Raw genomic sequence first — 18,065 nt, 5'->3', positions numbered from 1 at the left:
TGAAAAATGTGATATTCTGGAGTCAATGGGTTAAATATTCCAACCTGCTCACTAGCGCCACCTATCAAAATCCCATTTCGGAATACATTTACAAAGTCGCCCTGTAACTCCGAATGACCTGAAATTGTGCACACATATCCGGGTGGACCTGCTCTACAAATAATCCTCTTGGAGCCCTAAGCTCCGCCCAGAGCTCCGCCTACATTTTTTAAAATTGTAATTAGCATAATGTTCAAAACAGTTAAATATTCACTTAAATTTCAATTTTCAGTTTTTCAAAACTAAACTTCGTATACAGCATCGGTGGAGGGTCAGCCACATTACCGTAGAAAATGAGCATGTTAGGACGATAAATATTGCCTTTGACTGGTAGTGTAGGCTATGTGTTTTGTAAAAAAAAAATCCAATATACAATATGTAATAAAACACAAAATATATGCGTGTGCATTTATATATTTATACACATATATGTTGTGAAAGTATTGTTTAACGTTCATATCGCCGTAAACCACACTCAGCGGCGGGTTAGAAAGGGACTCAGCGCCCCCCGGTGCGTATACAGGGAACTGCACTCGGTTTGCGAAGAGGAAGGACGTGGACAAAGTTGCAGGAGAAGTTGTGGAGATCAGAAATGGCAGCGCAGGAGGAATTCTTTGCGGGTAAATCATATTATTTCAAGTACTGTTTACAAAGTTTGCAGCGTGTGTACGTTAGCGTGTGTATTGTGGACATAAAGTGTCCGGAATGTTGCACTGCAGGCAGCGGCTCGGGGACAGAAGGGCCTTGTTATGCAAAGAGCAGTCCACATGATTCACCCAAACACATGTCTGTGTGCAGCAGGAGTCTGGACCTGTGTCTGTTAGTTAGCCTGCATGCTGTCAGTGATCGATACGTGTCGCACTACTGTTCACTTTCACATGACTAGATGCATGCGCTGCTTTAATTGAGTATTGCCCAACATTTATGGCGCTCACAGGCATTCCCAAGATCCCTTACTCACCCAGTGCTGGGCCTGCAGATGTTCTGTGCTTCAAACACTACAATGCAGAGGAGGTAGGCGTGACACACACACACACACACACACACACACACACACACACACACACACACACACACACACACACACACACACACACACACACACACACACACACACACACACACACACACACACACACACACATTTTCATGTGTTTTTGTAACGCAATCCGTGATAAATATCCTATATTGCTATATTATTCCTGATTAAGGGACACATATGAAGGTTGTGTGTATGTAATATTTGAACACAGTGTTATAGTATGTGAGGCTGCAGGTCAATGTTTGTCTGTGCAGGTGCTGATGGGGAGGAAGATGGAGGACTGGCTGAGGTTCTCTGTCTGCTACTGGCACTCCTTCTGTGGCACAGGTACTCTAACGCCTGGCCCAACACTCACCTAACACACACGAGTTCAGGCATTACTAATAGCCTCTTTGAAACACATGAACACATATTATTATGCATGTGTCTTAGCGATCACGGAGACATGGCTGGATATCAACATCGAGTCCAGTGTAGTGGAGCCTTCCGGGTTCTCGGCGTTTAGAACCGACCGAGACCCGACCGAGACCCGATCATCACCGAGAAGGTACGCGGGGGCGGAGTCTGTCTTCTCATCAGGGACGAGTGGTGTCGGGCAGTGGTGATTAGAGAGCAATTGTGCACTCCGGACATAGAACTGCTGTGTGTCTCTCTACGACCATTCTATCTTCCCAGGGAGTTTCCTCAATTATTCTTCACTGTGGTGTACATACACCCCAAAGCAAATTTTAACAAAGCCACCGAAATAATTTTTAATCTCTCTCAGAGACTTGAATCACTTTCTCCTGATGCGCCGAAATTCTTTCTAGGAGATTTTAATAACTGTCCCGTTAAAAAAAATCCCTGCTTACCTACTACCAGTACGTTGACTGCCACACTAGGAAGGAGAATACTCTGGATATGTGCTTTGGAACTGTTAAGGGCGCTTACACTGCATCCCCGCTTCCACCACTTGGGACATCTGACCACAGTGTAGTCCACCTACGCCCTGTCTATCGGAGGCTACTTGAGAGGGAGAAACCTCAAGTTAAGACTGTCAAAATGTGGAATAAGGACAGCCTTATGGCTCTGCAGGGATGCTTTGACTGCACACAGTGGGAAACATTCAATACTCCCGATATTAATGAACGGGTTGGGACAGTGTCTAGTTATATTGATTTTTGTGTCGATTCTGTGATACCCACTAAGTCTTTAAAAATATATTCAAATGCCCTGGATGTCTCACAGTTTAAAAAAGCTGATTATTCTGAAGAAAAAAGCTTATAAAAACCAGGATTAGTTTGCTCGGAGAAACATACAGAGAGATATTAAAAGACAAATACAGTTAGACAAGTATAGCTATAAGGAGAAGCTGGAGGCAGCTCTGGCCTCTGGTAATCCCAGAGAAGCATGGCAGGGAATTAAAAACATGACGAATGCTCCACATAAGGGCAGGGGAAACCCGTCTCCTGTCTTGATCAGTGGTGAGGGAAGGGATACAGCAAATCATTTGAACACCTTCTTCTGCCGGTTTGAGAGTAGCAACAGTATAGAGGCTGACACTGTCATTCCCCTCCATCCTCCCCCCTCCCCTCTAGTATGACTATTGAGGAGTTAGAAGTCATCCATCTCTTCAGGAAGTGTAATATACCAAAAAGCCCTGGCCCCGATAATATTGAAGGAGCTGTTTTAAAACACTGTGCAGAACAACTTGCACCTGTATTTACAGACATTTTTAGGTCCTCCCTTAATCTGCAAAAAGTCCTTTCTCTTTGGAAAACATCCACAATTATTCCAGTGCCTAAAATCCCCAGGGCCAGTGAGCCCAATGACTTTCGGCCTATAGCACTCACCTCACTGGTGATTAAATGTTTTGAGCGTTTAGTTAAGAGGCATTTCATCTCACAAACGCAGCACCTCTTAGATCCCATGCAGTTTGCTTATCAGGCCTCTAAGAGGGGTGGAAGATGCTATCGCAACCCCCTTGCATCTTCTGCACACTCACCTCGAGACGCCAAAAGCCCATGTAAAGATTCTGTTTGCCGACTTCTGGCTTTTAACACCATTAAGCCAAGTATTTTAGCAAATATTTTAACTGAAGAATTCCCACTTGAACCTGGTCTGATCTCCTGGATCGCTGACTTCCTTAGCTGTAGAACTCAGCAGGTAAAAATAGGCATGGCACTTTCTGACACAATAACTACCTGGATAGGCTCACTCCAGGGATGTGTCTTGTCCTCTCTTTTATTTATTTTATACACCAACTCCTGCATCAGCACTTTTCCCAATAGGCACTTTATTAAGTATGCAGATGATACGGCCCTGGTCAGCCTCCTATTTGATGAGGAAGAGGCACCGAAAAAGTCAGTCAGGAGGGCCATAACATTGTCCAGTAAATTGACAGGAATCTCATTTGCTAATATAGAATGCTTATACAAGGACAGAGTTTTAAAATTGGCACACAATATTGTGAGTGACCTGAGGCACCCTCTTGCCTCTTACTTTCAACTGTTGCCATCCGGGCGGAGATATCGTCCCCCTCTGTTCAAAAAGAACAGATCTCAGCTGTCTTTTGTCCCACAAGCCATCAAACTCCTAAATAAATGATGGCTAGGACGCACTGTTTACCCAGCTGGTCTGGCCCTGTCCCCCCTATTTCGCAAATGAGGGCCTATAGGCCCCTTGTCATGTCTGCCGATATCTAGTTTTCTTATGTCTGTTTGTTTTAATCTGTGTCTATGTTGTTGTCAGTGACATATTGTCTTATCTTTTTAAATGCCTTTGTGATGTGCTGCAACCCATTTTCCCCTCGGGGACAAATAAAACGAATACATACATATACATACATTAGTAGTGACATATTTTTAGAATAAAATACACAAATACATTTAGAATTGAGGCCAACAGAAATAATCCTTTTCTTTGCATGTCTTTTTCTAGGGGCGGATCCCTTTGGGGCCCCGACCCTCCACCGGCCCTGGAATGAAGGAACTCCGATGGAGTCAGCCAAGAAGCGACTCCGAGCTGCTTTTGAGTTTTTCACCAAGCTTGGTGTAAGGGGAAAATCACCTCAATTTTATATAGAAAATCAGTTACACACAGTTGATTATTCATTATAGTGCTCAACATTTTTCCTCTGTGACCTGTGAGTCTTTTTACAGGTGAAATACTACACATTTCATGACAGGTAATTAACCTTTTTCATTTTCTTTATAATCGACTTATCTTTGTATTTTCTTTAAATTATATTTATTTCCTGGGCATGCAAAATGTAACTTCCTGTAGTATACTTGTAGGTTGAAATTGGTTTAAATACACTAGATTAACTTAGTTAACGCCCCAGCCTTAAAATGGCCCTATGGGGCTAACAAAATTCCACCACTGACCCAAATAGAACACAAAAGAGTAGTGATGGCAGTTTGACACTGAAGCTTCGAACGGAGCTTCAACCCTGGACTTCCTATTCCATAGAAGCAGTGCTTCGAAGCTTGCTTCAAATCACGTGACATATGACGTCCGAAGCAGCAACTGCTTCATTTCCTGAATGAATCACTTGACTGGTTCGCGGTCCATTCACGCAATTCAATGCACTGCCTCGTCTCGATTCTGACAGGTGACAGGTTGAAACAGTTTCAAATTTGAGTGCTTCAACACTTTATGACCGCTCTAAACAATGCACAATGTGTGGGTTGTTGTCGTAGTTTGCGTTGTTGCTGTTGTTATTGCATTTGATATCATTATAGAGCAAGCCAGGAAGAAAGATAGGTCGTTCTGGCTTGGGAAACACTTCGAAATGTGGAGAAGTTGTGAACAAAAAGACAATTATCAGTAATATAAAAACAGTTAAATATTTCAAGGAATAGATAGCCCAGTGGGTAGAGCCGGCGGCCCGAATGCGGCGATGTCCTCCGCGCAGCTGGTTCAAAGCCCGGAATGGATGTATTTTAATCATTGCTCTTCAACTTTAATAACTGATAAAAGGCCCTCTCCTCCCAAAAAATTTTCCAGCACTCTCTAGTCTCTTCTCAATAACCCAATACACACAATTATCAATCTTTAATTGCAAATAGAACATGATATTCAGTCTTAGTGTGTGTATCGAATATTTTTCAAGACAAAGATACGTTAAACCCACTGCAGCCTTGCACTTCGCCAGGAGAGGTCGCTGTAACTGAAGCTTCGAGAAATGAACCTATTTCCGACACAATTGTCCAAGTGGTTCGATGCTTCATTCAAATCCATAGGATTTATTATAATCAACATGTAACATGTTCAACTACACATCCTAGGATTAGAGGCAGAAACACAGCAGTCCCCACACCAGAGGCCTCCCCCTCTTCTGCTGCAGCACTGGAGCTTTTAAGGACTTCCTTCTCCAGGTGCACCTCGTCTGAACCTCGTTACAGCAATGCAGCACACCTGGGTAGAGGAACCAAAGGGAAAAAGAAACGGGGAATACATACAGACGTAACACCCCCACCCTTAAAACAATGAATAAATAGAAAACTAACACCATACTATTCTATTCATTGAAATTAATGTGGAATTTCAGTGACTTTTATCAAGGCTGTATGCAAGGCAGCTAAATACACTTAAGCACACCAGACTTAATATATCGATATGAAAACAAAAAGTGCATTAGATATCAGACAACAGATTTGGGACTGCTGACAAAAGATGTCAACCTGGGTCAAATGTGGAACAACAAGATATATTCAAACTCTAAAACAGGGCCAACTAAGATGCTGCCACACAGAATGAGCAGCACCACACAAGTAACCAAATCAATTAAACAAAATGGCTACCACCATGAGGTGACAAACAAACTACAAAGCCAAATAAGTTACTGCGTTTACGTGGCGGCCGGCCCATAGGGGCGCCGCCCCACCTCTTCCCACATACAAAAGAAAAAGAAAAAATATATTTATATTTAATTTTAATTTTTAATAAACAAGGTAAATATTATATAATTGGTATCAGTAAAATGTATAATCTACAATAAAATCTCGTTTAAAATTGTGTTACGACGATGTCTAAAGTTACTGATAAGTCACATGTTTCCTGCCTGGCTTTGCCCATGTGTCATTACCTTTATACAGTCTATGGTCATTACCCTCTCTCGTCTGGGCGGTAAGAAAGGAGCCCTCAACCAGTGCAGCAGCAGCCAATAGCAGCTGACTGTTGCTATCTGTAAACTATGATGCTGAAACATAATTTCAGCCAATCAGCGTCGTCAAATCTGATGATAACCGGGCGGGCGCCAATGTCAGCGCCCGGTCCAGTCTGTGAGTAGTTTGGACACTAGTGACTCGTATCCGGTGTGGTGACGCAGTACGGCAGTAGTTGATGAGGATGGCTTCATGTGCAGGTGGAGTCCCCGCCCAATTCCGTTCAAGAGCTAATCTCCAATCCTTTCGAAAGGAGAAGTTTGGGAGATAAACTGTTGCTTAAAGACCTTGGACCGGACCAACCCGATTTGTATATATCGCAGGAAGCTCGTGAAAAAGACAAAACGTATCAACGAGGCTTCTCACGTAGCTGGTACACCAGAAAGGCATGGCTAGCTGGATGCAAACAGGTAAATGCTGTCTTTTGTTTCCCAATGCTTGCTCTTCAAACAGCCGGGGACAGATATGATCTGTTCAGAAACTAGACAAAAGTTAAACAAGTACAAACCACAGACTGCCTGTGTCATGGGGAATACAGTCGCTGGTTTATTTATGTCTGTAGGCCGTTGTTGTGAGTGTGGACGGTCGGAGCATATATAACGTTAGCTTAGCTAAGCTCCATTTAGAAAACACGCATTTTAAAAGGTTTTTCGCCTGCCGTCTGTCTGCAGACTTATCAAAGCGTTAATTCATGGTTTTTACTAACCGGTATCAGTATGTTGTTAATTCGGCATAATTTTGAAACGTGTATTACAATTAAATCACGGTAAAATATGTTCATCTTGTTGTAGTTGTAGCCCCCTTGCCAGCGATTCTCTCTCTAGTATAGCATACTCAGCCCGACTCAGCCTGGTTGTTCCTGGCCCTAGAACCACGATTTTATGGGGTCAGAAAAACTGTGAATTAGGACCCGCTTGCCGGTACTAGGCCAAGTGGAAACGCAACCAAAAACGGGCCCCGCACGCAGTGGCGTTTCTATATGTACAAAAGTGGTGGGGCACAAAAAACGTAGATGTCTATATATAAGCTTCTGCAGTGAGGTTCATGGCTAGTGAGGCACTGGCACTGACTCTTCAGGTTTACAAATATTATATTTTGACCTAAATCAAAATATAATATTATGTTCAAAAGCTTTTTTTGTCTGATGCTTCAATTAATTTTAAACAGACAGTTCAACAGAAGGATACCCAAAACATTTAATTTTATCATTTAAATATTGAATTGTTCTCTCTTAGTAAGATCCCATTTTCAATAAAATTGCCGTCTTACCTTGACTTGAAGATTAAGTCAATTTGCCTATCCTTCTGGACAAAAATCGCTATTACTTTTTTGTAAAAGTCCTCCTTATGTTCTTGTAGTTTCAAAAGTCTATCATAAATCATACATTTTTGGAAACCAGCAACACAAGCTCACTTGACAATCTGGGCATGAGCACAATAGACATATAAAGAGTAGACGCCGCATCGACCGCTACTGCCTATTGGCGCCGACGAGCCGTGGGGTCGCCATTTTGGACCGGTCACCCGCTCCACTCAGTGTAATCTGTCTGGCAGGCGCAATGAAGTGTCAGCGCATTTAATCAATCATAACTCGCTGAATACAAAACTGATTTTCACGTTTTTTTCTTTTTTTTACTGCAAACGTCATATGTAGGCATCATACCGGACACATGATTCGGCGTATTTTAATATTCATAGTAGGCTTAACAGCAATAGAATATTCTGGTATTTGATAGCCTATATGTTATGTATGATAGGTATTTTGCAAAAGACACACGATATATAATATAGGCTAATATATATACACACACACACACACACACACAAAAAAAAACACTAATGGTCTATATGATAGAGAAGCAGATTGTGTAGGCCTACTACTCAGCTATTTTAATAAGTTGAAAAATGAAGAAACAATAATACATTATACATAGACAGAAGTTATATCAGTAAAAATGAATATCTATGTCAGAAAACATGAAAATCTACATCTATATAAAAAATGCAAATGTTCAAGTTAAACACAAGAACATGACACCACCCCGCCCCAAACCATATTTACACAAAGTTGCTCATGAAAGTTTAAATGAGCTAAAAGCCCTGAAAGAGGACTGTTTTGCAGAGCTTCTTTCTCGTGCTCCCTTTCTGCAGGTCAAGAGAGGTGAGTTTGGCAATGTGGTGTAGTCTTATTTTCAGAAACACAGACACAACCAATGACAACAAGTTGGAATAATGGTTGTCGATGCCAAACTGCGTCTCCTCAATGTGTTCCCCAAGCTGAAAAACATCCTCCGTTCCAATCTCCTCCCGGACGATGTAGGTGACTGTCGACACCTTTGGAGCTTGCCTTGTTGAAGCTTGGCGAATCACCCTCTCTGCAGCTCTCAGCACCTTCACTGTGCCTTGTGATGGAATCACTAGGCCACCGTTGTTTTTCAGGGCTAGAAGGTGGTAGCTCTCATCAAATGATGAAGGTACAGCATCTCTGACCAAGCTTGCACGGCACACATCACAGGACAGCTTTCGCAGAATCTGCCGGACTACAAATCCTGCGATGTAGACCAGCGCATTTTCCACCAGACCACCAAACCGAGTGGGAAGATAGCTGTGGTCACTCACAACAGCCGAAATGTTGGCGAATGGAGATGGGTGCTCTTCAGCAGTTTCACCAGAGGACATCTCTACCGCAGACAGGGACACAGTGTGATCTTGGGTACATGGGTCTGAGGTAGAGTTCTTTAGAATTGACGTGGCAACTCTCCCGTGCAGTCAGACCGTGACTGCTGTGACTTGTGATGAGAATTCTCCGGCCGTAACTCCAAATAAATCATCAGTGTTTGACATCGAAGCTCCTGCTCTACCGTGTCTCCTTCCTGAGTCGGTGACTCCCACTGCATTGCTACACAGAAGTTTCCCTTACACCTACCTGACGCTCTGATGGAATTAAATAGGAGCTCCAAGTGATCCTGGCTGAACCTGTAGGTGAGGACATACCGCTGAACTTGGAGCAGTTCAGGAATCATCAGCATCAACGTGTTGATGTTAATGACAAATCCGATGACTGACAAGTACCTGCAAAAGAAAAACATTTTATTACTCTGATCATGGCAAAACATATACAGTATACTTGTAGGACACTTAGCTAACTAGGAACAATGTAATTGCAGAACTGGGATAACTTGAGAACAAGAACACATGCAAGAACACATGCAATACATACCATTTTGACACCTACATGTGCTTGATGTTGTGTAATACGTACCATTAGAAGCATCAGGGATCTCAAAAACACTGAATACAAGATAATTCAAATAGAAACAAAACTGCAGATTGAAAAACATTGAAACAAGAGAACATCATTGCAACATACATACCCTCCTTCTGACACCTGCAAAACTTGATGTTGTGTAATACATACTATTTAGAAGCATCTGGGACCTCAAAAACAATGAATACAAGATAATTCCAACAAACAAAACTGAACACAGAAAAACATTGAAATACAAGAGCATCATGTTAGCAGACAAAACTAAAGGAAAAAACATTGTAACAGTAGCATCCTATCAACCTGATGTAGAGAACAGAGCATCTTATGAACTCGATGCATAACGGAACAGAGTATCATTGAACTCATGTCGTTCATTGTGTCAAACAGCCCGTCAATAATCTATAAAGAAGATGGAGGGAATAACAGCATCTCTGAGTTGGACAATCTGTCCTGTCCTGTCAAACTCGTCCTGCTTAAAATGCTCACTGCAAATCACGGATGACTCGCTTGCAGTGAACCCTTCCCTCCTCAAAGCAACTTCCCACTTCTTCCTCATATCTTTGTCTTTGGGAAACCTTCAAAATAAAAACGGGAGATTTGAGAGAGTCAACACAAAAACATTTTAAGAAGGAGGTCAAGCTTATTTTCTTCCTTCTTCCTAGATAGATTGGTTTTTGCTTTATTCATCCCACAACAGGGAAATTCACTTGTTACAGTAGCATATGATTTATAAAGTCTCAGTTGGCCATAAACATAATGTTTTCTGGCTACGATTTCGCTGGCGGACATCAATACAGTACAATAATATTCTATTTACAAAATAAAACCAATAGTAATGTTGAATCTTACTTGTGAAAAGTAATCCCCCGACCCCTGTTCGCAATCGTCCGCCAATTTGAACAGCAATACGCCGCACAGTGCTCTGGCATCTTGAAACCTCTGCTGTCTATGGGTAGAATGTCTGTACAATATGGGTAGGATGACCGGTCCAAGATGGTGGCCGTATTTCTTGCGCCCCAGCAGCCAATGCGGCGTCTACTCTTTATATGTTAATGATGAGCACATCCAACTACTAATTTGCTACAATTAAATACATGACAGCAACAACACACAAGTGACCACCAACAAGTGGACTGAAACAACCACAACACACATGGTCAAACTGTAGTAAACTACACACAAATGTTGCCTACTTACACCTAAGCAGCAACTCGAAATTGACCCAACTATTGTGGACTGCAGATACCACCACCTAAAAAGTCACATGCCACAAGTTACTGAACGTGCATTTATTATAGCTCCACTGAGTGGCCAAACAAAAAGTAGAGTCAAAAGTTGCTGTGCAAAAACTGGGAAAACAAGCAGTAGTGAGGCACCCCAACCCTGAGCTGCTGATGGAGATGGCTAACTAACCTAGCTAGTCTTCAGTGGCTTGCCGAGCTCGAGGCGACTTTAAACGCTGAACTCAGTGCATCACCGAAGACCATAGATATAGCCTAAAGCAATACACTGAAGCATACCCCCACTCAGGTTTACCACCAAAAATAAGAAAGGCAAAACTAAAAAGTTGCAAGATCTTCAAACCTGCCCGGTGACTAACTAGTCAGGGTGCTCAATACTGAAATTGCAAGCTGGTGAACCACACATTAACTAAATCTCTCCACAAAGCAAACGGCCACTAGATACCAACAAATACTTACAAATGGACCTCACCTCATGGACATCCTGGACGAGACTCCATTTTATGTTACGCCCGGTCTAGAGGAACCTAGGCACAGCACAAAATTGCCTTCCACCCACTCTTCCCACTCCCAAGAAATGGTCACTGACACAGGTAAATTCATTTGGTAATTTTAACTACCTGTTTTTTTTTTCTTTAAAGGAGGCGAGACAAACCCACATAAACAAATAAACCTTTGCATATATATATCTTGCCTGACAAAAGAAGTAAAATATAATACAGGCTTCTTACCTAACGAAAAACAGGAGAAAACGGGATTTAAACAAAAGAAAAGGGTTTCGCACTCCTAGGCAAATCAAAGCGTGTCTTCAAGACAGATTACATTAGCTTAGCATTACAAAGATATACAAACGTACAACAGGGACCGGTAATCGGTAACTTTTAGCCACACAGAACAACAGATCAGATCAGATCTACAACAACAGACACGGAGTAGGAGAGGTCGATGAGAGAGAGAGCAGAGGAACTGCATGGCTGCAGCTTAAATGCTCCTGTCTCTTCAGGTGGACCAATCAGCATGTCGAAGGCAGCCAATCAGCTAACGGGCACCACCTGCTCACTCTCACACACACACACACAGCCGTTTCTCAATCTCGAGGATTCTGGCTTCCAAGCCAATATTTCAAGGATGCTACGTCATCGAGTGCCGCCGAAGGACTGTTCCAATCTCCAGCATACTTGGAATTCCACCGAGGCCGCGTCCTTGGTTTGGGGGAAATTTCGAGGCTGCACATGGGTAGACTTCGCATCCTTAAAATCCCCACAATGCTTTGCGCACGGACCAATTTCAAAAACCCTTGCGGAGAGTTGCTGAACCGACGCAGCACACATTTAAATGTAAGTATAGTGGCATAGAACATGTGTTGGTAAATATGTTACTTTGTTACATTTGTTTGTTATCACCAAAAATGTGTTCCGTGAAAGTAAAGCATGTTCATAATTAGATCGTGAGGTATTTATTTTCGGTACAGTTTATGTTGAAACCGTTAGAGAGAGTGGCACACTTGTTAGCCTGTTCCATTCTTCTTCGTTTTCCGAAGCCATGGCTTGGAAGCATACTTGCTTAGTTTCTGAAGGAAGTGACTTGGAAGTACGCGACTACCAAGCCAGCATCCTCCTGGGGGGTGTTTCTCAATCGTGAGTAAAGCTGCTCCAGAGCCACTATTTCAAGCATACTACGTCATCGAGTGCCGCCGAAGTACAGTTCCAATGTCCAGCATACTTGGAAATCTACCGAGCCCGGCGTACTTCATTTGGAGAGTGATTCTCTGATGAGAATATTCGTTGTGGCCAAACGGCGGTACTACACTTCCGTTAGGTTGCTGGTCCCGGAAACACTTTTTCCCATTGACTTACATTGGGAAAGAGTGGTCTGTAACTCGTTGGATAATTTTTTTTAAACTAAATAAACAACCCAGTATGAACACTAGTATAGCCCTTATTAAAAACATTCGGTCCTCAAGTTGTAAAAATGTGCTAATAACGTTATTCTGTTATTTCCCTCGGCATTATGAATGCGCATCTAACCCACATGACCGCGCCGCCCGGCACGTTCATGTTACGTGTTCTGACTGGAACAGTTTGGAGGATTTAGCAGCCTGGTATATTACACAGTTTTAGCGGCATGTATATATATTAGGGGTGTAACGGTTCACAAACATTTCGGTTCGGTACGTACCTCGGTTTTTTGGTCACGGTTCGGTTCGGTACGTTTTCGGTACAGCAGCATTTTTTTTCACAAAACAAAACATATATATATATTTTTATTATTATTAAACTGTGAATATTCACTCAAATAAATACAAAATATAATAAAATGAACATTAAAGTGCAGCATTTCGATGAACTGAAATCATCTGTATTTGAACTGTACTACCTAAGCAGCCACTTTGACATTAGGACTTGCTTGCCTGTCATTGTATTTTCATGTTTTTTTAAAGAAAGATGAACTTGTCCACATTGCTTGCCGAAAGGGCAGATCTGCTGGCACTAACAATGTCTCCTGCTGTGGGGAACACCCTCTCGCTAGGGACAGAGGTAGCAGATACAGCCAGGTAGCGCTTTGCTAACATGGCAACATAATTTGGCGTTTGTAATAGCTTTGGCTCGGTCTGAACTTTTTGCGAGTGGTGGAGGCTTAAATGCTAGTGGGAGTTGGGTTTGCACTTCAGTCTTTTTTCTTTTGGTACCGGTGATATTCACGTTCGGGTGATGCCTTTTCAAATGAGTGTGCAAGTTTGATGTATTGCCAGCCGTGTAACCAATGTTAGTTGAACAATGCCGACAAACAGCTTTGGTTCGGTCCACCTGTCTTTGTCCGTCATTCTTGTACGTAACTGCGAAACCAAAATGTTCCCAAACCGGAGACTTCAATGATGCTGGAGGATTTTCGAGCTCAACTTTATCTGCGTTCGCCATTTCGACAGTTCCTCAAAATTACTGACTACATTTGAACGCATCCCTCTGACCAGCTCTCATAGTATGCCTCTCGTCCAATGAAATGACTTGGTCGCTCTGACGCGTTGAACACAATGTGAGCAAATTACTCTGAATGCTGCGATGCAGCACCTGAGATTACTTCCAAAAAGTTGTTCACGTTCTCAATTTTTTACGTTTAACGTTATATTCGTTCGGTACACTTCGGTACACACGTGTACCGGACCGATTACACCGTTACACCCCTAATATATATATATACACATGGTTGGTATTTAACAAAAAGGGGTGTTATAGTCTGTGTTGTAGTGTGTGATATTGGTATTTATGGAAACATTTGACACCTTTCCTTCAAGTATTATACGTTTTTTGTTACTTGTGGGGTAGGCCTACTTAACATGAATGGTCACAGTTACTATCCTTTTACTCCATCACATTTCAAAGAGAAATAGGCTATTGTTATTTGAACTCCACCACAGTAGTAATCCATCATCAGCTTTACTTTTTAGATAAGATTTAACTCACAATTGATCATAACAGGCTTCAAAATACATACATTTTTATATATTACCAAGTGGTTTCATGTACAACCCACACAAGTATCATGCTAAATGAAGCTCTGTTGCTTGGATATCAAGATCCTGGAGATCCTGTTATCAGCGTAATATAAAAGTATATAACGATTGATGTGCAACTTAGCATAATTACTAGCTAGCCGCTAGCTGCTAACTGCCGCGCCGCCTCGTTAATATCAAATCCAGTACCATGCTGTCATGAACGTGCGGTGCTGTTACGTGTACGCAAATTGACGTGCTTAATGTGAACGAGCCTTTTAGGGGGCGTGGTTAAAGTTGCGCATGCTCTATGAGTGCACATACGGGTACTTCTCAGGCATGACGGGTAATCTGTGACGTTTCGCTCTCTCAAAAGTTGGCCCATTTTATCTTCATGCGCCAATGAGCAGCTCTCATAGGAATTAATGAGGCCCCGCCTCCCACGCTGTATCCAGTTCTTATATGGCGCGTTTCCACTGCAGCCCTCGCTCGGTTTGGTTAGGCCTTATTATGCCCGGCTCACTTTAATGCTGCGTTTCCATTACAGTTTAGGAACTGGGGCAGTAACTATAGTAACACAGTGTAGGCGGAGCCGTGACGTCATCTTCAATGAGCGCCCCAAAAAACAACACAGCCGTTAGCTCTTAGCACTCAGAGCTCACAGCTCTTCATATCTGTTCAGAAACTAGACAAAAGTTAAACAAGTACAAACCACAGACTGCCTGTGTCATGGTGAATACAGTCGCTGCTTTATTTATGTCTGTATAGGCCGTTGCTGTGAGTGTGGACGGTCGGAGCATATACAACGTTAGCTTAGCCAAGCTACATTTAGAAAACACGCATTTTAAAAGGGTTGTTCGCCTGCCGTCTGTCTGCAGACTTGTCAAAGCATTAATTCATGGTTTTTACTAACCGGTATCAGTATGTTGTTACTTCGGCATCATTTTGAAACGTGTATTATAATTAAATCACGGTCAAATATGTTCATCTTGTTGTAGTTGTAGCCCCCTTGCCAGCGATTCTCTCTCTAGTTTAGCATACTCAGCCCGACTCAGCCTGGTTGTTCCTGGCCCTAGAACCACGATTTAGTCGGGCCAGAAAAAAGGTGAAAAAGTAGCCCCGGGCCAAAACTAGGCCAAGTGGAAACGCAACCAAAAACGGGCCCCGCACGGCTCGGCACGCTTAAAGCGAGCTACCCGCTGCAGTGGAAACGCGCCAATAGAGTGGCGAAGTCCCTCCCCTTCCGGTGGACCTCCATGGGACCTTATTTATAGGGATGCACGATATTGGTTTTTTGAAACCGATACCTATACCGATAACTTCCTGCTTATCAAGACCGATACCGATAACAAAAAAAAAATTACGCCACTAATTATTTTAACGCATGTGTATTTTTTTTCCTCAGCCGCCCCATAGTTTCAGAGCGCATCGAGTTTAAAATGCCATCTGCTGACAGCAGATGGCAGACCACACTTCCACGCTCACCAGCAGGCACCGACTGGCCATCTGGAGGACCGGGAGGGTGTGTGTATGTGTGGACCGAGCGAGCGAGAGAGAGACCTTACGTGCATTGTTGTTGTTAGCATCTGGTGCTAGCTAGCTGCGCTAACGGATATAAGGAGCTGTTTAAATGAAAACAGAGGAGCGACATTTCGCCACAACTGCGCCGAGCACTTGACTTTATGCAGGAAGCCAGACAGTGGGACATTGTAGGAGAAGTCAGCACACTCAGCACGGATACATGAACATGATTGCAGCTTCCAGGCAGCTCCGGTTCGAGCATATGCCTTGAGTTGCGCGCGCGCACACACACACACATTGTATTATTGTCTTCGTACGCTTTTAACACACCATCGTAGCGATGGCGATGTTTCAGGTGACTGATCAGGTTCGAAGTATTAGGGAGCGCTGGATTTGTGAAGAACTCCCCTCTTCCTAAACCACTAATACCACAGTACTGGCAAAACGGGAGGAGCCGAGTGAAAAACAAGCGCCCCTCATCCCAATCCACCCACACCGCAGTATATTTTCTTTTTTTTTACCCAAAAAATATATTGTATATTATCGGGACTATTAATACTGTTATCGGGTTTATCGGGATGACGTCATAATTCCTAATATCGGACCGATAATTATCGGGCCGATAATTATCGTGCATCCCTACTTATTTAGAAAAAAGTATGTATTGAAGTCAATGGAGAGAGAAAGATTATCTTTCGATCCCGTTTGAATTGTGCCACGAATTACACATGATGTTTGTCAATTTAAAAGATCATTTTGCAAGTCAAAACAAAAAAATGTGTCGTAAAACTGTGAAGTAACACATTTGTTTGTGTGAAACGCTCAATGAACTACATCTCTGGTCTCGCAGAACAACACACGTCACCAAGATGGCCGTCACTACTGTCTTGTCAACAAAACGATTGACTACTCTCACTATCACCACCAATGGCGGCTGGTGGAAAATATTTTTGGTGGGGCTATGGCTTTGGGAACACTCAAATTAGACTAAATACGAACATTGTGTGTGTGTGTGTGTGTGTGTGTGTGTGTGTGTGTGTGTGTGTGTGTGTGTGTGTGTGTGTGTGTGTGTGTGTGTGTGTGTGTGTGTGTGTGTGTGTGTGTGTGTGTGTGTGTGTGTGTGTGTGTGTGTGTGTGTGTGTGTGTGTGTGTGTGTGTGTGTGTGTGTGTGTGTGTGTGTGTGTGTGTGTGTGTGTGTGTGAGATACTTGCCAACCCTCCCGATTTTCACGGGAGACTCCCGCATTTCTCCCGATTTCTGACAAAATCAGATTTACTCACGACTGTTTCCGGACTTTAATACAGCTACACCATTGTTTGGTTTCCATGGTAGTGCGTCTCTTTAGCAGCGCGCGCAACTCAAAGTCTGAGAGGGTGAGGAGTCACAGAAAACTGAACAAGAATCGACAACTCGACCCTCTGCTCACTCCTTTCCTGTAAAATACAGGTCCAGTCCACACATATGCTCCATGGTGCCACAGGCATTGCCCTTACAACTACAATAAGCATGTACATGTTAATCTACAGCTCCGGCGATCCACTAGCACCGGAGTCTCCACCTGCAGACAACTACTGTAGCGTCACCTTGGATACGAGTCTAAACAACTCACAGACACAGAGGCCAGGGCGCTGACAGGGCGCCCTTTGAGCATCAGATCTGACAACGCTGATTGGCTGAAATGATGTTTCGGCGGCATAGTATACAGATAGCAACAGTCAGCTTGTTGGCTGCTGCTGATCTGGCTGAGGGCTCCTTTCTACCGCCCGGACGAGAGAGGGTTAGATACACGCTGCGGCCAGGCAGGAAACATGTGACTTATCAGTAATTTTAGACATCGTAAAACAATTTTAAATGAGATTTTATTGTAGATTATACATTTGACTGATACCAACTATATAATATTTACCTTGTTCATTAAAAATAAATATAAAAAATAAATATTTTTTAAATATATATTTTTATTTATTTTTAATTTTTAATGACAATCAAACATGTGGGAAGAGGGGGAGTGCCGCCCCAAGCGCCCCTATGGGCCGGCCGTCACTGATCACCACAATGAAACACGTCCAGAAGAATGTCATGCAAAGCTGCCTGCCTGCCTGCCTTCCTTTGATTCTCTCTGAACTGCCTGGTCTTTTTAATTTTTAATGTCAACCATTTGTGCAGACAGCATGAAGTAGAAAAGATCGGCGATCGCCGATGCTTGTGTTAGCATTTCTCCCCCGGGCTTAAATTGTGTATTATAGAGTGATAGTACTCTTCAAAGGGTTCACAAAATATGACTCTTACTGTTTAACATTTTGGGTTACTTAATGTTA

General features: G+C 42.8%; 1 protein-coding gene across 1 annotated transcript in view; it reads left to right on the top strand.

Annotated features, from left to right (window-relative positions):
• The first annotated feature begins 581 nt into the window (after positions 1–581).
• The window catches only part of LOC117461002 (uncharacterized), a 38,845-nt gene continuing 21,361 nt past the window's right edge, over positions 582–18,065 (top strand). The window contains exons 1-5 of the mRNA XM_034102675.1: positions 582–659; positions 977–1,053; positions 1,336–1,408; positions 4,001–4,113; positions 4,222–4,247. Coding sequence (XP_033958566.1) covers positions 632–659; positions 977–1,053; positions 1,336–1,408; positions 4,001–4,113; positions 4,222–4,247 — 317 coding nt within the window. The 5' untranslated portion in view covers positions 582–631. The remainder of the gene's footprint in view (positions 660–976; positions 1,054–1,335; positions 1,409–4,000; positions 4,114–4,221; positions 4,248–18,065) is intronic.

The sequence above is a fragment of the Pseudochaenichthys georgianus genome, chromosome 16 (genome assembly GCF_902827115.2).
Source record: "Pseudochaenichthys georgianus chromosome 16, fPseGeo1.2, whole genome shotgun sequence".
Classification (NCBI taxonomy): Eukaryota; Metazoa; Chordata; class Actinopteri; order Perciformes; family Channichthyidae; genus Pseudochaenichthys; species Pseudochaenichthys georgianus.
Note: the sequence above shows the minus strand (reverse complement) of the source record. Positions and strands in the feature narration are given on the sequence as shown.